Source organism: Helianthus annuus, chromosome 5 (assembly GCF_002127325.2).
Source record: "Helianthus annuus cultivar XRQ/B chromosome 5, HanXRQr2.0-SUNRISE, whole genome shotgun sequence".
Taxonomy (NCBI): Eukaryota; Viridiplantae; Streptophyta; class Magnoliopsida; order Asterales; family Asteraceae; genus Helianthus; species Helianthus annuus.
The window spans coordinates 140,248,182-140,274,188 of NC_035437.2; the positions used below are offsets into that span (position 1 = coordinate 140,248,182).

At 36.5% G+C, this 26,007-nt stretch overlaps 1 protein-coding gene across 1 annotated transcript; it reads right to left on the reverse strand.

The window, feature by feature from the left end:
- Window positions 1-303: 303 nt before the first annotated feature.
- Window positions 304-25,088, reverse strand: LOC110942885. Its single transcript, XM_022184647.1, has 2 exons — window positions 24,458-25,088; window positions 304-491 (listed from the first exon to the last, which is right to left on the reverse strand). Exons 1-2 carry the CDS (start codon window positions 25,086-25,088, stop codon window positions 304-306), a joined length of 819 nt encoding a protein of 272 aa, XP_022040339.1.
- Window positions 25,089-26,007: the final 919 nt, after the last annotated feature.

Consider the following 26,007-nt stretch of genomic DNA (forward strand, 5'->3'; position numbering starts at 1 on the left):
CAACATTTTCAACTTATCAAAAAATTAAAGGATAACAATTATTATACTATAGCTACAGTGTTCCTGACACAAAGGACAGAAAAACATAAGGGCGTAAGGAGTGGTTAAACACTTTGGAGTGGTAAACTAAAAAACCGATCAATCAGAGCGCGCCATGTCAATCAGGCAAAAGTGTTTAAACTTTGCTAAAAATTGTTGGCTATGATTTAAACACTTGGTGAAGTGGTAAACTATTTAAAAAAAAGGAAAAAGATGTGATTGGTTGAGATAGCAATGGACCCCACCCACAATACCCTCTCTCTCTCAATCATCTTCTTCCCCGAATCGGTATGCCATCCCCGCCCCTTTAACTTTGCCGATCGGTAAAGGGGTCGGCGGCGGTGTTCCCGCTCGGCAAATCGAGTTTGCCGCCCCCTTTACCGCCCACTCCGGATACCCTAAGTCCTCTTCAAGACCTATGCTTGTTGACAAAAAAGATGGATTTTCTTTCCCTTTGGTAATATAATCATATTTGTTAATGCACTTTTGGGTGATAAGTGCAAGGCTTCCAACATCTAGGGTCTTTATTGAACATTGTCCAAAGTCTAGAAAGAGTTTCTTCTAGAAGGAGTTTATGGAAAGAGTTTATTTGGAAAGAGTTTATTTGGAAAGAGTTTAATTTGGACAGAGTTTATTTTAGAAAGAGTTTGTATAGTCTAGTTTTGTCTGAGTTTTGTAGAAAAACTCTGTGCTTGCTTTGTGCTTTGTCCGAGCTTTCTATTTGGTGTGGAAAGTCCGGGGTTCACCTTGTATATATACTTTAATATGGAATAGACAAGGTAACGATTTCTGTGTGAATTTCTGTGCCCTAATCATTGTGCTTTTTGTCTGGCGGCGCTTTGTGTGAGTGACGTCATTCATCTTCATCAAGAATACTTAGTGTATTCTTGATTTCTCTCTCAAATCCTTGCATTCTTGTGTTCATCTACAGTGGTTGATCATCAGGTGGATTCCGCACACCTGTTGGTTGCTTTTGGTGAGTGAGATCTTGGATTAGGAGGCCTTACAAGTGGTATCAGAGCAGTGTGCTCATACTACTGTAGGTGTTTCTTAGTTTGAAGGTTTTGGTGAGATTAGTTCATACTTTGATTGGGTTTAGTGAGATATTAGTGTGTTTTTGTGTGTTATTCATGATTCTTCATTCATTTCTAGTGTGTGGATGATGGATTTTGAGTAGTTTAGTGAGTTTTTAGTGTTTTCTTCATCTGGGTTTTTACAGGGTTTTTGTTCTTGTTCATACAGAGCTTTGAAGGAGATAAAAATTCCTGAGTTTTGATCTTTGGAAGCTTGGTCTGAGTTTTACACTTTGTGTTTGTGTCTCCGAGGTATTGTTGAACCAGTGTGTAGTCACATTGGGGAGATACTCCGAAGATTGGTTTCTTTCTGAGTTTTGAAACTTGTCTGAGTTTCAAACCAGTCTGAGTTTTTTTCTCTAGTCTGAGTTTTCCATTTAGGGATAGTAGAGTCTGAGTTTGTGTTTTGGTTTGTCCAAATTTTTCTATTTTTAGGAAAATTGTGTCTGAGTTTTACTTTGTCTGAGTTTAATTTGTTTTTGAGTCCGAGTTTATTGTTTATTTAGTTAGTCCCTAGTTTGAAGTCCGAGTTTAATTAGATTCATAGTTAGTCCGAGTTTTTTTTTAAAACATTGTCTAGTCCGAATTTAAATACTAAAATTTAAACCGAGTTTATTATATATATAGTCCGAATTACTTGATATATATTTAGAGTCTGAGTTTATATGAATATTGTGGTCCGAGTTTAATAGATACAACATATAGGTCCGATTTTAATTGTTCCTCTTAGTCCGAATTTAATTTGTTTTATTAAGTGTCGAGTTTAAAGCTTTTTGAATCCGAGTTTTTTTTTTTTTACATGTCCTTGAGTCCGAGTTTATCAACACTCTTTTAAGTCCGAGTTTATTCGATTCTGAGTTTACTTTTATCCTGTGGTTGGAGTCCGAGTTTAATACTCTCACTCTAGTCTGAGGTTCAAGTGCAGTGTGTTCAAATTTTTCAATCAGTAAGGGTGTCTGAGTTTTAAATATTTCTAACAGTGTTGTGTCCGAGCTTTGTTTGTCTGTGTTTAATTTCAGGTTCTGTGATCCGGGATTCACACTCTGATTGAAGCTCACTTCACCACTGTTTTGAAGTTCTCTGTTGTTGTCTACAATGGCAAACAACAATCTCACTACAATGGTGCAAAGCCTCAAGCACAATGCTGAGGTAGGAAGTAACGACAAACCTCCTTTGTTGATCAACGAACTTGATTTTCCTGAGTGGAAGGAGCGTTTCGAAAGATATGTTCGAGCAAAAGACATCAAAATCTGGTTGTGCATCGTTAAAGGATGTGGAGCTACTCCAGTACGTACGTTGACGATTGATACGTACTTGGCGCTTACTGACGATCAGAAAAAGTTTTATGACTGTGAAGAGAAAGCTATGTCAATGATAACGATGGCAATGACACAATCTATACTTCATACGTTCCGTAAGAGAAATAGCTCAAAGGAATTGTGGGATAGTATGATCCAGCGATATGAAGGAAACGAAATGTACAAGAAACGACGTCTCGAACGTTTGAAGACTCAATTCGTTGTGTTCAAGGCTTTGAAGAATGAGTCATTTGATGACACAGTGAATCGATTTTATCATCTGCTGAGCGAACTTGATAGAAGTAAAGAGGGTATCTACACTGAATTCGAGAAGGTTGAGAAGTTTCTGAATTGTCTTTCGAGAGAATGGAATATGTACACCGCTTTGATCAGAGAGGGTGTTCTCTACGAAGAGCTTACATTGGAAGAAGTTGTTCAGAAGCTCAGGGGTTACGCTTGGAATATGGAAGATCAAGCATCTGAATTCGAGAAGATCCAAGATCCTCAGTTGTATAAGGCTTCGAAACCGACGGATAAGGGTAGTAATGGTGGAGTCGGTGTTGCTTTGTATTCGGAAAATGAAGGTCCTGCAAGTGAACACGCCTTCATAAGCACCAATGTCAGTTCAAGTGGAACAACCAATTCAAATCAAGGGATGTACTTGTCACGACCCCCGACCCCATCTAGCCGGAATCGGTGTTGTGAGCAGTCCAGTGGTACCGGTGATTATTTTGAAAAACATTGCAGCGGAAATTTCATCAGGACCGTGAGTTAGGAAAAATATCAGAGTTTAGAAACACCGGATTTTATTTAAATGGATGGAATACATTCCAAGTTTTACAAAGGTAGCTTTTAATGAAAACAATATTTCTTAAGTTGATTTAATTAATAAAATAAGCCACTTCTTGAAGTCTTTTAGTGCCGGATCCAATCCTTACTCCAATCTACTGTAATTACCTGAAACGCGTTTTAAAAAGATTTTGTCAGCGGGAAATACTGAGTGAGTTCATTCATTTTACTGAAAACGACACATTTGTTATAATTTACAGTATTAAGAGTTTTTACATATGTTTATTATCAACCAACATTTCAAGAATAGGTATTTGTCACAGACCAGCTCTGTGACTGTGGTCATATCACCATTGGCTGGCCCAATGAGTGACGTATGTCACAATTAGGCTCGCCCACCTAATGTGAAGGAAACAATAATAACAATACTGTGCACAATACCCCACATACCGGCTGTAATTTGGTGATTACATAAACTTAATCACTGTAATTATAACTTTTGGAAAATGATTTGGAGTATTGTAAAACAGTTGATAAAAGAGAATGACTCACAAATCAGCATGCAGGATTGAGTTAACAAACTTCTTGATTCTATTTCTTCCGATAATTAAGCATGCACTTTATTATTCTAGATCTTCTGATGATTTAATAGTTTGTTTGATTGTAAAGGTGTAGTTGGGAGTATTTTTGGTAGTTTAATAGAATGGAATACGTATTGGTGAAAAACCTAAATCAACGAATTTTACAAGAACCAGGTTAATGATCAATACAGCAGTTACGATAATTCCCCGAGATCAATTTTTTTTACAATGAATGTCCAAGTGCAATACTTCAGCTCATTTATCAAAATGACAAACGACAAAGTATAGTACTTCAACTCGTATATCGAATTATCGACAACGACAAAGTACAATGCTTCGGCTCATTATCGAATTATCGACAACGATAAAGCATAGCCCAATGTGGGCGGCACTTAGACATTCTTTGGGTATATTGATCCCGGAAACTGAATCGTAATAGCAATTGACTAATTACCCTGTTTTGCGGCAGCGATTCGATAATTGTGTGTGTGTGTTGGACTGTTTTGCTTATAACTCGACCTACGTAACTCCGATTTTCGTCGTTCAAGTGCCAAAATTCAAATCCCAACCCCTGCTATTTATACTGAAATTTTGACACCGTCGCGTAGCGCGAGGGGTACCCCCTTAGCCGTCGCGCTACGCGAGTGACCACCCTATTTTCATAGAGTAGCTCTTCGTGCATGTAGGCTTGCTGTGTCGATGGTTTTATAAATTTCGAATTTTATAATGAGTTATGAAGATAATCGTTATTAGGGTTTTGCCCCCCCCTGAGTTTTAGGGCCCCTGATCCTGATTCTGATTGCTCTGGAAATTCTAGGGTTAGTGCAGAATTACTTGGGTGTCTCAACTATGGTTCCCTATTGGGTAAATAAAATAATAGGCATGACTTTTGATGAAAGTTTGTTTATAAAATAGAAATAATAAATAATAAATAATAGTTTTGGGTAACTTACAAAAAGAGAATAAAATAGTGAGAAAAAGGAATGGACTCACTGTGTAATTTTAGGGTTCAACTAGAAGGACTCCTGGTATAAATTTTGGGTATAACTTTTAAGATATAGAAAAATATATAATGCACTCGTGGTAAGTATAGTACCCCTAATTCAACCTTGTCCCGATGTCCCGAGACAGAACCCAAACGAACTTAGTCGGGCAGAGCCTTGACATGCGTTATGGGACTCGGATCAATCGGAAAGGGTAGCGGTGATTGGGAGTTATAATACTTAAAACAAGGCAGAGCCTTATTATTATTATAGATAAAAATAAAAATAAAAATATAGATTTGTAAAGAGGTAAAATTTGGCGAGATGGGTAGTAGAAGGAAAAAGTGTGTGTCAAAACTCAAGCTCCACTATAGCCTATTTATAGTTGAAATTCCTTCAACTTGGAAAGCACGCAACATTTGTCAGGAATAGACACGTAGTAGCATTACATGACCAACAAATTTCAAATATTAAGTTTTATTATTAGTTTATCAAAATAGGACACGTAGCATTTCAACTCATGCATACATATTTTCAAAATGGACAGGTAGGTGTTATGCATACCTTCTAGATTTAAATTTAGGTATTATTAGTTTATTATTTTATTCTTATAATTAATTTACCTGCTTCACTTATTTGGTATGTATAATTTATAAGATATGACGTTTTATAAAATAATGATTATGTCATTAGGATGAGAATATTTGTATCTACATTTGGGTTTAAGTTTTATTAAAAATAGAGTAGGTTCAAAATACAATGTATTTTTATATTTTAATTATTATACGGTTCCTAGGCCCGTCTAAGAATTTCATATTTCTTACTGTCAACCTACCCGTAAGTTACCTGTCTAATAGTATAAATTTTTTATAGACTTTTATTTTATTACAAAGGGCACTCATATGCAAGCCAATAATATTTCAACCAACTATATAAAATAATGTTTAAAACTATTTGGGTTGAATATTTATATTAAAATAACTAGTTACTAGTGGGTAATAATTTAAATAACCTATGATTATTATATGATAAAAATAGGAATGTTACATCCTCCCCACCTTGTTTTAAATCTCGTCCTCGAGATTTGGGTTATGATATTTCTTTTAGAATTATGTTACTTTTTGATAAAAAAAATAATATTAAGGTAAATGATACCAAATCAAAATATCTAATTGTGTGACTATGAGTTGTACTATAGATATGACTCAACGGTTCAACTGAATTAGTGTATGAATTCGATGACAAACGAATGAGATGAAATGGTATAGTTTTCAAAGTGACTAGGTTCAGGCCAAAAGATATATGATAAATAGAGTTTAAAATAAATATGAAAGACTTTTAGAATTAATAAAATTCTTTATTAAAAGAAATCTTACTTGATTGAGATCTGAGGAAGACTTAGAATTGACGGGTTCAAAAAGGAAATAAAAGCATGAAAATGACTTGTCAAATAGTAAATTATGATATAAGAAATTCTATGTGTTGAGATGAGTGAATTTGCAAAGATACCAAAAGACAATAGAGCTAGTGTATTATTATTTAGAGTTTCAAGTTGTTTTAAATTGTGAAATAATGTGATAGTATATTATTAATGATTATATCTTTCATACTATGTCATAGAGATGGAAATATAATAAAATAAGTTGTTTTGGCATGACCAACTATTATATTATATTACTAAAACAAATGTAATATATATTATATGTAAATGGTTACCACTTTAAAATAAATATTATTTTAGTATTGTATTATATTATGTAAAATAGCTTACATTTATTATGTAATATAGATTACAAAATACTATAGTGAAGTTATTACATTTTACAAAATATTTTAGTATTATGATTTTGTAAAAGATTCACTTTTATTTATAACGTTTAAATGAAAGTTGTGAATAAAAGGGGTAAAAGTATTTGTAAAATATTTTATATAACACTGGGTCAATTCTATGTGATTTTTATTTTGAAACCATATAGCATTGTAAAATGTAGTTACAAATGTTGTGGTGACTATTCTTTATGTATTACAATGTTCTTCTAACCCAATGTAGTTGCTGACTACTATATTATTCTTATATGGTTATTTTCTTATTAGAGTGTTATAGTACATAGTTACCACAAAATATGTGATACATTATTATTTATATAATTTTATTCGTCTCTCTAATTCTGGTATTGTTTTATGAAAATATGTTTTCTCTTTACAGTACAAAGTAAAATATATAATTAAGATTTATTAAATAAGTATGATGACTTAATTAACTAGTCATTATCATGGCGGATATTGGTTAGCGCTGCCTTGTTTAAGCATAGGTGGCCAGTCCATGCCTAACTAAGGCTAGGCTATCCAATACATGCCCCTGATAATAACTCTAGTATCTAAAAAAAAATAATAATACTAATAATATTAATAATAATTGCCAAAAATGCATAAACTTAAATGAGAATATACTTTAAACAAAATTTTATACGTAAAAATATAAATTCTTTACCTTAATGGTTTTAATAGAAATGATAATTACAGAAATACTATATTGTAAGTTTCTATATATAATCAATTAAGTTTATACAACGTTTTTCGACTAATGAAAGGTAAGAAATATCATGAAAGGCTCGATTGGTTGTAAGGACTACGGAATTTAGGACATGAAATGGTGGATAATTATTTTAGCATATAATTGTGTTAAGATTGCTTTTATAAAATAAACCAATAAAGCGGATTTAATATAAATGAATAATTAAATCTTAGATTAGCGCAATCTTAAATTTTGTGAAAATGTCATCACAAAGTGATCGTGATCAAAGAGATGATTTGATGAATTCGAAGACTAAACAAGCATATTATGGTTTAAGAGAATTGAAGTGCTTGTTAGGATTATTTTGAATATGATGGCTTCAATCCATCATATGGGATTTTGAATTGAATACGTAATACGAGCAAATTCAAACAATTGAATTTGGTGTAAACAAAACGAGTTCATGTATTAATAAGAATTTTTGGATATGGTTACAACAAAATCCATGTATGTTAAAGGAAATTGAGTTTTTCAAGAAACTTATTGACTCGATATCAAAGAGTCAATGTTTTGCAATAACCATGGTTTATAAATGCAAAGATCAAGTATAGCGAAATGATATTTGAGCTTTTGATAAAACAAATTGAAAGGATGCCTTCCTAGTGTCAAATGAACCACATGCAACAAATAGTGCATGTGTATCGTGTGGATTTACACAAGAAACGAAATGGATCAATATTTGCTATTATGAAAGAATTCTTTATGGTATGATGACCATTAAAAGAACACGAAAGTCAACTTATTATAGGCAGAAGTTAGAATTGCAACGAAAGAAATATAAGAACTTCTTATCTGGAATTTTGTGTGATAACTATTTCAGAGAATGCCGAATGAAGTGAAATGAAATAGAAAATTTGCAAAACTATATGACTTCTTTTGTAGTGCTAATAATTATGACTCAGGTTAAACTATGCACCGATGTTTGTGAAATATTGTTCCAACGTACCTCAGCGACATTTTGATCGTTTGTAAGATCATGTGGCAAAGTGCCGATTTTTTTGATTTAGGAGTTCTTTTACTGATGGAATTAGTGTAGGTATCATCGTGCCTAATTTATATTTTTCAAAGATCTTGCCTTTGGAAGTCGTGTGTGATAAACTTCGACATCTGTGGATGTATAATTTAAGTTTCATGTGTTTTCTTGTGCATTAACTTTACCAGCTTCTTACTGGCGTTAGTAGTTTATGGTAACGTATTGGAAATTCTTATATTTTTGATGGTGTTCCAACTTAATGGGTTTCCAGTAGTATTTTGTTGCACGAGTTATGAAGTAGATGATCAAACGAAAGAATGTTTGATATCAAAATTAAAGATATATGCGAAGGATTTCTGATAAAGAAATCTATATACATATGCTCGTGCTTTATTCTTAATTGAATTTTGGAATTTCTTATAGATATACATATCTATATTATATATTCACATGTTGTAATATACATACCTTTCATAGGGTTAAAGGTATATAATAGATTCATATTTCCAAAAACCAGTCAGATATTTGGTCATGATACTATTTAGGGAAATCTTGTCACTTGTTTGACATTTTATATACCCCATCTTACCCGGTTCGCGCCGGAGAGGTAATCTCAGTATATCCGGACAAGCTGGAGAGTCTGCTACTCTATACCCAGTTTTGCCGGAGAAAATTTCCTATTTCCCATAAATAGTATCTTTTCAAGATTTTTAAAAGTGTCTCTTTTATTAGGATTTTTATCCAGAATCAAGGAAATTTGTATTTCCATAATATATTTTTTTTTTATTCTTGACCCAGTAATACCAATAAACAAGAATAAATAGTAATTAAATGTTATTGCCTGCTAGTCGTTATTCTTATTGAATACCAATTATACTTATTTATACTCATATAAGTAATTTTATCTTGAAGCTTATATTAAGACAAAATTCTTAAGTTCGAGTCTAAATATCATTCAGAGTGCTATCAAATAATATTAAGTTTCTAACTTTCCGTTTAAGCTTAGGTATTATTATAACACCTATTTGCGTAAACAAGTGGCTTAGCTTATACTAAGGCATCTTTTCTTATGTTCAAGTCTAAATTCTATCAGATGTGCTACCAGTTAAGTTAATAACAATTTCCTAACTCTTATATTTAAGCTTAAGTATTGTTATCACAACACTTATAGGCTTAAAGTAGTGGCTTAGCTCTGATACCACCTTTACTGTCACGACCCCCGACCCCATCTAGCCGGAATCGGTGTTGTGAGCAGTCCAGTGGTACCGGTGATTATTTTGAAAAACATTGCAGCGGAAATTTCATCAGGACCGTGAGTTAGGAAAAATATCAGAGTTTAGAAACACCGGATTTTATTTAAATGGATGGAATACATTCCAAGTTTTACAAAGGTAGCTTTTAATGAAAACAATATTTCTTAAGTTGATTTAATTAATAAAATAAGCCACTTCTTGAAGTCTTTTAGTGCCGGATCCAATCCTTACTCCAATCTACTGTAATTACCTGAAACGCGTTTTAAAAAGATTTTGTCAGCGGGAAATACTGAGTGAGTTCATTCATTTTACTGAAAACGACACATTTGTTATAATTTACAGTATTAAGAGTTTTTACATTTGTTTATTATCAACCAACATTTCAAGAATAGGTATTTGTCACAGACCAGCTCTGTGACTGTGGTCATATCACCATTGGCTGGCCCAATGAGTGACGTATGTCACAATTAGGCTCGCCCACCTAATGTGAAGGAAACAATAATAACAATACTGTGCACAATACCCCACATACCGGCTGTAATTTGGTGATTACATAAACTTAATCACTGTAATTATAACTTTTGGAAAATGATTTGGAGTATTGTAAAACAGTTGATAAAAGAGAATGACTCACAAATCAGCATGCAGGATTGAGTTAACAAACTTCTTGATTCTATTTCTTCCGATAATTAAGCATGCACTTTATTATTCTAGATCTTCTGATGATTTAATAGTTTGTTTGATTGTAAAGGTGTAGTTGGGAGTATTTTTGGTAGTTTAATAGAATGGAATACGTATTGGTGAAAAACCTAAATCAACGAATTTTACAAGAACCAGGTTAATGATCAATACAGCAGTTACGATAATTCCCCGAGATCAATTTTTTTTACAATGAATGTCCAAGTGCAATACTTCAACTCATTTATCAAAATGACAAACGACAAAGTATAGTACTTCAACTCGTATATCGAATTATCGACAACGACAAAGTACAATGCTTCGGCTCATTATCGAATTATCGACAACGATAAAGCATAGCCCAATGTGGGCGGCACTTAGACATTCTTTGGGTATATTGATCCCGGAAACTGAATCGTAATAGCAATTGACTAATTACCCTGTTTTGCGGCAGCGATTCGATAATTGTGTGTGTGTGTTGGACTGTTTTGCTTATAACTCGACCTACGTAACTCCGATTTTCGTCGTTCAAGTGCCAAAATTCAAATCCCAACCCCTGCTATTTATACTGAAATTTTGACACCGTCGCGTAGCGCGAGGGGTACCCCCTTAGCCGTCGCGCTACGCGAGTGACCACCCTATTTTCATAGAGTAGCTCTTCGTGCATGTAGGCTTGCTGTGTCGATGGTTTTATAAATTTCGAATTTTATAATGAGTTATGAAGATAATCGTTATTAGGGTTTTGCCCCCCCCCTGAGTTTTAGGGCCCCTGATCCTGATTCTGATTGCTCTGGAAATTCTAGGGTTAGTGCAGAATTACTTGGGTGTCTCAACTATGGTTCCCTATTGGGTAAATAAAATAATAGGCATGACTTTTGATGAAAGTTTGTTTATAAAATAGAAATAATAAATAATAAATAATAGTTTTGGGTAACTTACAAAAAGAGAATAAAATAGTGAGAAAAAGGAATGGACTCACTGTGTAATTTTAGGGTTCAACTAGAAGGACTCCTGGTATAAATTTTGGGTATAACTTTTAAGATATAGAAAAATATATAATGCACTCGTGGTAAGTATAGTACCCCTAATTCAACCTTGTCCCGATGTCCCGAGACAGAACCCAAACGAACTTAGTCGGGCAGAGCCTTGACATGCGTTATGGGACTCGGATCAATCGGAAAGGGTAGCGGTGATTGGGAGTTATAATACTTAAAACAAGGCAGAGCCTTATTATTATTATAGATAAAAATAAAAATAAAAATATAGATTTGTAAAGAGGTAAAATTTGGCGAGATGGGTAGTAGAAGGAAAAAGTGTGTGTCAAAACTCAAGCTCCACTATAGCCTATTTATAGTTGAAATTCCTTCAACTTGGAAAGCACGCAACATTTGTCAGGAATAGACACGTAGTAGCATTACATGACCAACAAATTTCAAATATTAAGTTTTATTATTAGTTTATCAAAATAGGACACGTAGCATTTCAACTCATGCATACATATTTTCAAAATGGACAGGTAGGTGTTATGCATACCTTCTAGATTTAAATTTAGGTATTATTAGTTTATTATTTTATTCTTATAATTAATTTACCTGCTTCACTTATTTGGTATGTATAATTTATAAGATATGACGTTTTATAAAATAATGATTATGTCATTAGGATGAGAATATTTGTATCTACATTTGGGTTTAAGTTTTATTAAAAATAGAGTAGGTTCAAAATACAATGTATTTTTATATTTTAATTATTATACGGTTCCTAGGCCCGTCTAAGAATTTCATATTTCTTACTGTCAACCTACCCGTAAGTTACCTGTCTAATAGTATAAATTTTTTATAGACTTTTATTTTATTACAAAGGGCACTCATATGCAAGCCAATAATATTTCAACCAACTATATAAAATAATGTTTAAAACTATTTGGGTTGAATATTTATATTAAAATAACTAGTTACTAGTGGGTAATAATTTAAATAACCTATGATTATTATATGATAAAAATAGGAATGTTACAGTACTCTTCTAGTGGCGCTCAGAAATCTCAAGGAACAAGTGTGAACATTCCTAAGATTGATGCAAGCTGTTTAAAGATGATTGAAGAAAACATGAGTCTGTTGGCATCCTTCATGACTGCATACGAGAATTTCTGTCTTGGGAAACTCGTTGAACCGTCAAGTCTCGATGAAGACTTCGATCAGATAGATCAAGACAAGATGGAAGAACTTGATCTACAGCTCAATATGGCTCTGTTAGTCCGTAGAGCGAAGAAGTTTCTGCTGAAGACGGGTAAGAAGTTCATAGGAGGTCAGACAAAGACTCGAATGGGGGTCGACATGTCAAAGGTAAAATGTTACAACTGCGGGATCTACGGGCATTTCGCACGTGATTGTCGAAAGCCGAAGATGGAAAGATCTGACAACAACTCCCGAGGAAACAACTCAAGACCTCAAAACAATACATCAAATGCTGCCTCCAACTCAAGTGCTCGTTCAAGTGGGTCTGAAAATACCACATCTTCGACAAACAATGCTATGGTGGCTCAACCTTTACAGAGTGTGACTGAGCCTTATGACTGGGGTTGTGCTTTGGAAGACATTTCAGGAGCTATTGTGTCACAAGCTTTCATAGCTGAAATTGTGAACGAAGAAGTGTTTGAAGAGGTTGTTGAAGAGACAAGCATTGAGGAGCTTGCAGTTGTAGCTGAAGTTCTTGGGGAAGAGTTGGATTCGGGAAATGTTACTGAGAATGAAAGTCCTTCGATCGAAGAGACTGTTGAGAAGCCTAGCAAGACAGAAGATGGAGAAAAAGGAGAACGCTTTGAATTCAACATCTCCACAGCTGAAATGCAGCAATTTGCGGATGCAGAAGCTAAAAGGTTGGAAGAAAATTCCGTAGAAAACGAGGCTTGTGCATTCATGGCTGGCATTGAGGTAAAATCATCTTCTGTAGATAAGCGATGTGCTAGATGTGTTGAGTTTGTGACTAAGATTGATAGATATGCACTTCATAACACAAACTTAATTGCAGATTTAGAAAAATCCAGAGAACTCATTGCGGTTTTGTCTAATTCGGATAAAGAACACCGAATTAAGATAAAAGCGCTGAAAAATGATATCTCTGAATTTGAGAGACTGGTGGCTAAGGGTAATCTTAGAAATCAGGAATTAAAATCTGAACTTGAAACAAGTCAAAATTCTGTTTTGGAAAAGAACAAAATCATTTTGGAAAAAGATAATCAGATTTTGGATTTGCAACGAAAGATTGAAAAGTTCAGGGATTCATCTGAAGTGATGAATTTCTGTATTAATAGCCAACGTCTCAAAGAATCTGAGGAAGAAATGTTCGGTGTTGGTTATAATAAGGTGCCTCCACCGGTAAACCATAATTATACATCAATGCCAAGCATTGACCCTGAATTGGCAAATTTTGTGCCAAAGACTCCTCTGACAGTTGAACCACAAAGTGAGTCAGAATCTGAACCAGATGAAGTTACAGACTCAGATCAGTCGAAGAAGAGTGGCTTGTCTAAGAAAAATGAAGTGAACCTTGAAAACATTGAAAATTTGATAAGCAACAAGATTTTGGAAATTTTCAATCAAGTTCAAAATGAAAAATCAAAACCTAAGTCACGTGGGAAAAACAAAAAGGCTTTGAAAAATGTCCCTAAAACAGAGTTTGTTAAAGGGGAGGATTTTACCAAAGAAGAAGTAAAAATTGAAACAGGTTCCAACTCACAGTTTGTGAACCAAATTTTGAAAAATCCCACCAATGCGTCTTCATCTTCGACCGATCATGAGGAACATCCGAAGAACGCTGCGAAAATTCGCAAATGCTACAAGTGTCGTGGGAAAGGACACTTAGCAGCAGACTGTCCAGATGACAGGGGTAAATTACTTGTTGATCCTGATCAAAAGAAACCTTTTGTTGACAAACCTCAAAATGAATCAGTTAATGTTGAAAAGAAAAATGGTAAAAATCAAAAGGTTGAGAAAACCAAAGTGATTAAACATGAAGTAAAACCAGTTGTTAAACCAAATGTTAAATCACAACAAAATCAGGATCAAGAAGAGAAACCCGCTGTTATTAACCGTGGGGACAGATCAGAAAACGTCCCTCAAAGACATGATACTCGTGAGAAAACCCCTCACAGACGACAAAATCATGTCACTTTTCAAGGAGTTGAGAATGACAAACGTTCTGGAGGTTCGAACAACAACTATGCTAGACCTCATGCACAGAACAGATTCGTGAATGATCGAAATGCGTCACCCCCCCGATTTCCAAATCAAAGACCGCATTCGGATAATCATCCACGATCATTCTCAAGACACGAAGATGCTCCCAGATTTGGTAGGAATTTTGAGCCATCCAGGAATCAAAATTACAATTACCAAAACTATGGAAGCCGAGGGTATGGAAACTCTGGTTATACCAACAGATCGTCAACTCCGTACAATCCACGATTTGCGGGGACTCATTCCAACAATTTCCGAAATGGAAATGGTGGACACAGAGGCGATGATGGTTATTTCAAAGAGTTTTCTTATGTTGACGAATCAGGACGACCCAAGACCATCATGGCTTGGGTCCCACACTCTAACTAAATTTTTGTTGGGGAGTGTAGGAGCAGCTGAAGAGGGCTATCTATATTTGGTATATCGATAGTGGCTGTTCCAGACACATGACAGGAAATAAAGAGTTACTGAACAATTTTAAACAAATTCGTGGTGGTTATGTGAACTTTGCCGGTGAAAAGGGTGGTTACATCACCGGTGAAGGCTCTGTGTCAAATGGAAAAATCACGCTGCATAAAGTGAACTACGTTGAAGAACTGAAGCATAACTTGATGTCGGTTTCTCAAATCTGTGATAACAAGTACATGATGTTGTTCACTGATAAAGCTTGCTTCGTACTGCGTCCGGGATTTGTTGTTCCTGAAGATTGGATCGTTATGAGGGCTCCAAGGGTGAATAACACATATGTCATGGACATGCGCCCGTTGGTTAACTCGTCTGCTCCAGTGACTTGTCTACTTTCAAAGGCGACTGAAGATCAATCGTATCTCTGGCATAGGAGAATGGGCCACGTGCATCTGCGAAAAATGAACCACTTAGTGAAAAACAACTTGGTGTTGGGGGTTCCTTTACGTAGTTTTAATATGCACAACAAATGTGAATCATGTGAAAAAGGAAAAATCAAACGAAAGCCTCACAAACCGAAAACAGTTAACTCAATCCAAAAACCACTTGAGTTGCTTCACATGGATCTTTTCGGCCCGATCCATGTTGCTAGCATTGGTGGTATGTCTTATTGCTTAGTTGTCACTGACGATTTCTCACGTTACTCATGGGTATTTTTCTTAAAAACAAAGGATCAAACCGCTGGTATTTTAAGAGATTTATTCAAACAACTTGAGAAAAATTATTCACTTCCTATTAAGAAAATCCGAAGTGACAACGGCACTGAGTTTAAAAATCAGTATATGGATGAGTTATGTCGGGAAATGGGAATAATTCATCAGTTCAGCGCTCCATATGTTCCTCAACAGAACGGAGTTGCAGAACGGAAGAATCGTACCCTAATTGAGGCGGCCCGCACTATGCTTTCTGAATCAAAATTGCCAATTTTCTTCTGGGCCGAGGCGGTGAACACTGCATGTTATGTGTTAAATCATGTGCTTACTGTCAAAAGAGAAGATAAAACTTGTTATGAATTACTTGAAAACAAGAAACCGAACCTTTCTGGTTTTCAGCCTTTTGGGATTAAGTGTGTTATCAAACGCACCAAAGATACTCCAAAAATGGGGGAAGTTGGTGAAATTGGGTTCTTCTTGGGTTATGCCAATGGAACTCCAAACAAACGCGTTTATAACATCAAGAAACGAACAGTGGAGATCGTGTTTGATATAACTCCTTTGAGTTTTGATCCTCCACCGTCCGAATTCGGTCCCAAAAGCGGTTATGATTATGATAAATTATTTGATTCGTTTGATCTTCCTGATGTTTCAGAAGAAGATTCGGAGGTTGTATACACACATCTTGTGAACCAAGATGAAGTGGATGCGAGCTGGAGAGCAAGTATTCCTACTAATGTGTCTTCGAATGTTCCAGTCGCTGATTCTTCGTCCGTAAGTGATGTTGCTGCTGAGCAGATCCCCAATGCAGCTGCTCAAACTACAAGTGGAGATCTATACGTTGACTTTTCAGCATATCCAAATGTTGTTGCGTCTTCTGGTAATGGTGAAGCTTCTAGTAGTAATGCAAATGTTGAGGGGGAGATTCAATCGAATTTGGGAAACAATCTTCAAGCTCCGGCAATCCCAGTTCTAAGAACAAATATTCATCATCCTGTTGATAATATTATTGGGAATCCAACTGCGGGAGTGCAAACGCGAAGGAGTATTTCAGAGATGCAATGTCTGTTCTCTGCTATCAAGAAAGAGGAAATCTACAATCTTAGCCTACATGAATGTTTTATCTCTCAGATAGAGCCGAAGAACTATCAAATGGCTCTGAAGGATAATTCTTGGTGTGAGGCGATGCAAGAAGAGTTAGCTCAGTTCGACAAGTTAAAAGTGTGGAATTTGGTCGATCTTCCTAAGGGCCAGCATGCAATCAACACGAAATGGGTTTTCAAGTGCAAGAAAGACGATAAGGGTGTCGTCGTCAGAAACAAGGCACGGTTGGTTGTTCAAGGATTCAATCAGGAAGAAGGGATTGACTATACAGAAGTTTATGCACCGGTGGCAAGACTGGAAGCTATTCGTTTGTTTCTAGCCTTTGCTGCACATATGCGCATCAAAGTCTATCAGTTGGATGTGAAAAGCGCCTTCCTTTACGGGAAATTGCATGAAACTGTGTATGTGTCCCAACCGCCGGGTTTCGAAGCTCCAGGGTCAGACAACAAGGTCTATTTGTTGGACAAGGCTCTCTACGGTCTCCATCAGGCCCCTCGAGCTTGGTACGAGACGTTGTCAAAGCATCTTTTGGAGCATGGGTTCTCGCGTGGTGCAATCGACTCCACACTGTTCATTTTGAAGAAAGGGGGAGATTTTCTGATCGTGCAAATTTACGTTGATGACATAATCTTTGGTTCTTCAAATGAAGAGTTGTGTCGCGAGTTTGAGAAGGTGATGAAGTCAAAGTTTGAAATGAGCGCGATGGGCGAGTTATCATTCTTTCTAGGTCTTCAAGTGAGTCAAGAAAAAACCGGGACGTACGTGCACCAGACAAAGTATGTCCACGAGATTCTCAAAAGATTTGGATTGGAAGATAGCTTACCCTATGACACGCCTCTACCGACAAATCTCAAGCTTTCACCCGATGATGAGAAAGATCCTGAAGTGGATCCGACTCTATATCGAGCAATGATAGGTTCATTGATGTATCTTACTGCTTCACGACCAGATATTATGTTCTCTGTTTGTTTGTGTGCTAGGTACCAATCAACTCCGAAGGAATCGCACTTGAAAGCTGTCAAGCGTATTTTCAGATATCTGAAAGGAACGCCTAAGCTTGGATTGTGGTATCCAGCTGAAGGTGGTCTGGATTTGATGGCGTATGCTGACGCAGATTTCGGAGGGTGCCGGATGAACAGAAAGTCAACCTCTGGCGGCGCACAACTTCTTGGAAACCGTCTTGTCTCTTGGCAATGCAAAAAGCAAGTTGCCGTTTCTCTATCCACGTGCGAGGCCGAGTACATTGCTGCTTCAAGCTGTTGTGCTCAGGTTTTGTGGATTCAGCAGCAAATGAGGGACTACGGTTTGAATTTTACTCGAACTCCTATCCTTGTTGATAATAACTCTGCCATTTCCATAACAAACAATCCGGTAAATCACTCACGCACTAAGCACATAGATGTTAGGCATCACTTTATTCGCGACTGTGCTGAGAAGGGTTTAATTGAAGTGGTTAGGGTAGACACCTTGGATAATCTTGCCGACCTGTTTACGAAAACATTCGATCGGGCTAGATTTGAAAATCTGGTCCGAATGATTGGCATGATCAACCCAGAGTAAAATGCTTTCAAAACTCGCATAGAAACTTTATTTTATCTTTTCTGTACAGTTCTTACTGCTTTCGAAAAATTGAAAAACTCCAAAAATATTTTACTTAGTTGTAGGATAAAATTTCAGAAAAATACAAAAACATATGAAAAATCTAAAATGAAGTCGTGTTGAGATATAAGGGAAATGATAGTACATTGGTTAGTCGTATCTGGTGCAGGACTATGGCTATATATATATGAGATTAACTGTTAAATGTGACAGCTTCATTATACGTTGCATCGGTAGGTTTTACGCGTAATTAAGAACCTGTTTTTGGTATATAAACATAATGATCTGCGTAACTCGTGTGGCGCATCTCTCGGATATATGGTCTTGGTACCGTAATTTCGTTTGATAGATTGCCGAGGTTCTGAGATACGTGGTCTTTATGCTGTTTATCATCTGGGTATCATGGTTGCTTCTTTTACCGAAAATAACGGGGACGCAAGTCTAGATCTTCCATGATACCATACATACGTGTAAATATCTTCAAAATATGATGCATCCGACCCGAATAAGTGATAAACAATCACATGTCCCTCAAGATCTTGTGGGAGTCAAGTCTATCCTCAATAAGTGATTCTATCACAAATGACTTGCTCCTGTGCCCTTTGCATCTGAAAATCCAAATAAGTGAGTATCTCACATTCGCCTATACGTCAAAAACAGATGATAAATGGTATACTCACCAGTAAGATGATCTCTCGCGCATACCTTGATACGGGAGTATATTCTGAGGTGGGTAAACACAGTTAATGTCAGCTTAATACACTTAATTCCATATCTCGAAAACTGTGTTCGAAAGCGTGCTAAAACTTAAGTGGACCACAATACCGTTGAACGTCTTGAACTGTCAACATTAGTCTAAAACATTAAAGCTAAATGCTGTGGTTTCGGTGTTGGATACCGACAGAAAAATCGATATGATTCCTTGCTCCGACTTCACAAAAGGATAATTAGTGTAAATACGTTCTAGGTTAAATTCTTAGTTTAGTTTAAATTGAAAAATCACAAAAAGATTTTGCTTTCTTGTTTCTATGTGCGAGTTATCATTCTGAAAAAATACTCTAGGGTTGTGAAAGTTCGTTTAAATAAGTTATTAAATGTTGGTTGTTTAATATTTCAATTGTTTATTCTGGGGTGTTGGAATTTATTTTTGGGATCCAGGTTTGGGCCGATGTCTTCGGGGTCAAGTTTCTTAATCATGGGTTAAGTGTTTCAGGTCTGGATCGTTCATCTCAAGATGAAAGATTGGAGAAGCTGTGTGCATCTGGATTGTTCATCTCAAGATGGAATATTTGGAGAAGCTGTGTGCATCTGGCTCGTGCATCTCAAGACTGGGGAATCAGTGATTTCTAAAACGAAAGTGACGGAGGAGATTGCTAAGGTGCTGGATCTGATTTGGCTTGCAAACTTAAGGGGAGCACATCTGAAGAAGCTTCGGCGCCTGCCTCTAAAATACAATGAAGAAGATCGTGTTCTAGCTGACCAGTCCATCAAGTTGGTTCAGTTCTGTGTGAAGAACAAGGTCTGGGCAGGAAGCAGCTCTCGAAGAAAGGATGAAGATCTCAAGTCCAATGAAGACCATGCACTGATCAAGGGGGAGTTTGTTAATGCACTTTAGGTGATAAGTGCATGACTCCCATGTTACCAATGGAAGTTTGAAGATCTCAAGTTCAATGAAGACCATGCACTGATCAAGGGGGAGTTTGTTAATGCACTTTTGGGTGATAAGTGCAAGGCTTCCAACATCTAGGGTCTTTATTGAACATTGTCCAAAGTCTAGAAAGAGTTTCTTCTAGAAGGAGTTTATGGAAAGAGTTTATTTGGAAAGAGTTTATTTGGAAAGAGTTTTTTTGGAAAGAGTTTAATTTGGACAGAGTTTATTTTAGAAAGAGTTTGTATAGTCTAGTTTTGTCTGAGTTTTGTAGAAAAACTCTGTGCTTGCTTTGTGCTTTGTCCGAGCTTTCTATTTGGTGTGGAAAGTCCGGGGTTCACCTTGTATATATACTTTAATATGGAATAGACAAGGTAACGATTTCTGTGTGAATTTCTGTGCCCTAATCATTGTGCTTTTTGTCTGGCGGCGCTTTGTGTGAGTGACGTCATTCATCTTCATCAAGAATACTTAGTGTATTCTTGATTTCTCTCTCAAATCCTTGCATTCTTGTGTTCATCTACAGTGGTTGATCATCAGGTGGATTCCGCACACCTGTTGGTTGCTTTTGGTGAGTGAGATCTTGGATTAGGAGGCCTTACAATATTTCTTGATATTGTGTGGGTTTAATATGGTTAACGAGGCCTCTGAACTCATATTGACAACAACATCAACAAATGGAGTAGAGACGCGAGACAATGATAGACAAATATTTGCACTTTGTCACCATGATGACATTTGACACTGCACCAATCTTGTCACACCTCAACCGATGGCGAAAACATTCGAGTGAGACGAAAACGAGATTGCAAGAGACTTCATAACACTAATTGTGACAATATTTAATAAGTCAAAATTTCATTGATACTAGAATGATGATGCATTGTCTTGAAAGGAAAGTACAACAAGTAACAAATAACGAAACAACGAGACACAAAGTACATAAACTTAAATCTAGGTGTGTTTCTAATCCACCCTAAATATATTTCTTCATCGACATCAACTACTTTCCTGCAACATGTATTAAAATAATGATCAACAAAAGTTGGCGAATATACAAGTTTTATTACATAGAATAATATTGAAAAGTTGTCTCATATCCAACATGGTAATTTGCATATATTGTTACTATTATACAAACATGTGTTAACTATATGTCAAACCCAAGTTTAACGCAATCGTGCATACCATTGTCGTCGAAATGGCAAGGTTGTAAAATAGTTTATTTAACAATACCACAAGAATACGGGCGGTGCGTTAATCCTATAGCGCTATAATTGTTAAGGTAGGCTAGCTAAGTTAATGAGCATATAGGCACAAGTATACATAGCATGCGATAACAAGAATAATACAAGTATCATGTTTTAACGGATAGAGTGTGATTATAATAGGTTTAATCATGATTTCGTGATTTGTATAAACTGTACATGTTGCACCCAAAGTGTATAAAACGGAAAATGGGATCGAGTATACTCACGATTTTGCGTATAAATCCCGCGTACGTGAGTGATGCGTTGGAGAGTCGAGAACACCGAAGTTACCCTACATGGGGAAACGAAGGTGTGTGAGTATTCAGCGTTTGCGGAGAGTTCGGATTCGAATTTCTTAGTATATAAAAGTATGTGTACGAAAAATAATTATCTAGTCTTAAACACCCGTTTTTGATACTATTAATTTCATGTGATTTCATGGGTCGAAACTTACCCATAAGAATTGTAACGAGAGGCTTAAAACATAGATAATGTAACCTAGATTTGTGACATGTAACCATAATCTGGTTAACATCAAGAACTCGGTTATGTGTGTGTATATATATATATTATATAGTATATCTTATAATAAGTCCGTCATGTATAATCATATAAGTCATGTAATGTCAAGCATGGAGGTAGGATGATAGTCATCCATTAAAACTCGTTGTATGATTCACCAAAGCACAAAGTTTACCAACTGAGTTGGTAAACCCGGTTGGTCATGAATGAAAGTAAAGTACAACTAATCTATTAACATACTAAGTAGCCAAATAAGAACAACCCGGGCATGTCATACCCAACATGGCAAATGTTGGAGGCGAGGCGGGGTTAACTTATTTTGGGACTAGAAAACTACTAAGTGGATAAAAACATCAAGTGAGTTGGTGGAACAAGTTTAGATTAGCCAAGGCTTCCAAGGTTTACACCTTTACCAAAACATAAGTCTTGCCATATGAACTATGGTAGACTTGTATGGTTTCATCACTTGTAGGTTGTACAAACCTTGTTCAAAACAGAAAGTTTATAGGGTGTTTAGATCTTTAAACTCAAAAGATTCATCCCTAAACCAACTCCATAACTATAGGCTTGGTTAGAAGTAAGGTAGGTGTAAGTTTGAATGAGAAATCATAAGTTTATAAACATAATCATAAAGATTCTTCCAAAACAGAAAGTTTGGACCTTAAAATGGTGATTTTCTGTAACACTCCACTCGTTTTTATAATAATTTAACGTAAACTAAGCATTTGTAAACCAAAACTTTGATTTATATATCGAATATAAAGAAATTTTCATCGAGTTAACATTTTAGATAAGTACTACTAGTTTAACAACCCCAAAACAAGTATTTAAGAGTTAACTACATAGACATTGTTTTAAACATAATTAATTAATAGCGGAAGCTTCAAAAGATCGTGCTCGGTTCTTAGAATTGTGCTTGATCGCCATCCGGATTAAGTCCATCATCACCTATGGTCAAAACCACATAAAAGATTAGTTTTGACACCTTAGAATCAAGTATAAACAAGTTCCATGGTTAAAAATGAGAAACAAACAAAAATTTCAGCAGATTGGGGCGGTTGCGCCCCGCGACCGAGTTGGCACCAGCCATCGCGGCCCGCCACAGCCGTCGCGTTGCGCGACGGTGCTTCGTCGTGGCGTGGCGCGAAGCCACGTTTTGGGCAGAAAGTTCGTTATTTGGTGATGTATATCAGCCCAGCATCACCATTTTCACATCTAAAACTTTAAACTATCATAACTTTTGACTCGAGCGTCCGTTTTAGCTGATTCTTTTTCCTATGCGTCCGTAATAAAATTACCGACGCGTCAATCTTAACCATTGAGTCAAAAATGGAATGTACGGTTGTGAACCAATAAATGCACAATGTATCCATTTGACCCGTATAGTTATTACACTATATTAACTAGTAACATTTTATGACGATAAGGCGTATTTAGCCCAACTTCCGAGGCTTACGACCACTGGCGTTTCATTACCACACTTATGGCTTCACGCTCTTGTGATCCGTCTTCACCAAATGTCAATCTAAACAAAGTTTTATTACTACTAACCAATTATTTGACATGTTTGGCTCATTTACGGAATCCTCCGTTTCTAATGACTACCAAACGCTTCCTAGTCTATTTACGACGCATTCAACTAATAGCGAACAATATCACTTCAACTAATATCAACCTTTATACCAAAGCACGATTATGCACAATTAACATATCTAATTTACATATTGTAACGTAACAAGTTACATACCTTTAAAGCACGCCCTTCAAACGCAAGTCGCCTCCGGCTTGTCCACTTGACGGCCGGTATCTTTTCCTATAGAGTTCAATCACAACTTGTTTAGAACTCTTTCCATAACATGTAACGCATAACTTTCCGAAATTTACAAATACGCGTTTTAACCCAAATTTTTCAGTTTTAAAGCCTTCTTTTAGGCAATTTTACAAATACTTCAAAGGCAGAATTTTATACACTTTATTATCATGTTCATGGCTTGTTATTTAGCCGTTTTTAACATCAATTAGCATATTCATATTGATTTTCACATCTACAACATCAGAATTTACTTATTAAAATTCAAATTACACTAGAACAACTATCAATTTCTAGTGTTTAGCATGCTCATACAAAAACCCACTTATCACCTTCAAAGGTGATTATGAATTCACAAGAATTAGACCTAATTTCATCATATGCTTGTCTAGGTTTTACTCCTAGACACTACAAGGTTCCTATTTCATCATATAACGAACATGAAATCATCTAATTCGAATTCTCTAGGTTCACTCAGAATTTCAACTAGAGATTTCTTACGAAATTTACATGCCTTGTGACTCCTTTTTCAGTGGAGATCACTATTCCGTGCTCAGATTTTGATTTAGAATTGATTTGGACCTTCAATTTGAGAGATCTAGCATGAACTAGGGTTGGGGGTTTTCCTTTGGCCGCCCTCTGCTTCAATCGACCAGACACACACACACTCTTATGTGTGTTTTGTGGGTTTTATTTGTTTTAATTAAATCATGTTTCAAGTTTAAAAAGTTTGGCCCCTCAATTTAAGTGTTTTAACCCACTTGCGAGTCACTACAAGACTTATAATTAACTGGGTTATTAAATCATAATCAGTTTGTTTTCGTTTATATAATACTTTGTAATTCTAATATAAAACTTTATGTTTTCGGGGTGTTACAAGTCCACCCTCCTTAAAAGGGTTTCGTCCCCGAAACCAGAGTACGTACCAAACAGTGTAGGGTAGAGCCGTTGCATCTCTTCTTCGGACTCCCATGTGGTATCCGAGCCCTTTCTGTGTTCCCATTTAACCTTTACTTGATTAATCACCTTGTTTCTCAAGCTTTTTACTTTACGATCTAGAATCGCAATCGGCTTCACTGCGTAATTAAGACTATTATCCACTTCAATGTCGTCATAATGGATATAAGCCGTTTCCTCAGCTAAACATTTATGGAGTTGTGACACGTGAAACGTGCCATGAATTCCGCTCAATTCTTCTGGTAATTTAAGGTGATACGCCACCTTGCCGACCCGTTCAATGATTTTAAATGGCCCGATAAACCACGGGCTTAGTTTCCCTCTCTTTCTGAATCGGATAACGCCCTTCCATGGGGAAACCTTTAACAAAACCATGTCACCAACTTGAAATTCGATTAGTCTCCTTCGTTTATCTGCATACAACTTTTGTCGATCCTGAGCCGCCTTCAAGTGAGCTCGAACTACATCAATTTTCTCGTTAGTGGCTTGGACAACTTCTTTGTGGGCTAGTTCACGTGGACCCACTTCACCCCCAACACACCGGGGTTCTACACTTCCTACCATACAACATCTCATACGGGGCCATGCCGATGCTGGCATGGTAACTGTTGTTATAAGAGAATTCTGCTAATGGTAGATACACATCCCAACTGCCCCCAAAATCGATAATACACGCTCTCAGCATATCCTCCAGGGTTTGTATTGTTCTTTCACTCTGCCCATCCCTCTAAGGATGGTATGCGGTGCTGATAAATAGTTTTGTTCCCATCTGTTCTTGAAAATCTCTCCAGAAATTTGAAGTAAACCGGGTATCTCTGTCCGACACAATGGATACCGGTACTCCGTGACGTGCCACTATCTCGTTCGTGTATACCTCCGACATCTTTTTCGAAGTATATGTCTCACGTATAGGAATAAAGTGTGCACTCTTCGTCAGTCTATCCACGACCACCCATATAGCATCGAATCCCTGGCTCGTTCAAGGCAGTTTGGTCAACAGGTCCATAGTAATATGTTCCCATTTCCAAACCGGGATTTCCAATGGTTGCAGTTTCCCATATAGTTTCTGGTGTTCCGCCTTGACTTGTAAACAAGTCAAGCACTTCTCCACATACTTTACCACATCCCTCTTCATCCCGGGCCACCAATAATTTTGTTTCAGATCGTTATACATCTTGGTTGCATCCGGATGAATAGAATAACGAGATTTATGAGCTTCGTCGAGTAGAAGCGTCTTAACTCCACAGGAATTTGGGACCCATATTCTTCCAGATCGAGTCTTCAACCCGTTGTTACCGTCCGCCTAATCCTTCAACTGACCGATTATCCTTTCCTTTTTCAAGTTTTCCTCCTTTACTGCTTCTACTTGTGCCTCCCGGATACGTTCAAGTATACCCGAGGTTACAACAAGCTGCATCGACCTTACTCGTATCGGGGCATAATCCGATTTTTTGCTCAGAGCATCCGCCACCACATTTGCCCTTCCAGGGTGGTAAAATTTCACAGTCAAAATCATTCA

Bases quoted from the DNA above. Each gene is read 5' to 3' on its own strand.
- LOC110942885 (XM_022184647.1), bottom strand. From the start codon at position 25,088: ATGCCAGCATCGGCATGGCCCCGTATGAGATGTTGTATGGTAGGAAGT. The intron at 492-24,457 runs GTACGTACTCTG...ATATTACCAAAG, and splicing joins GCTCTACCCTACACTGTTTG to GGAAAGAAAATCCATCTTTT.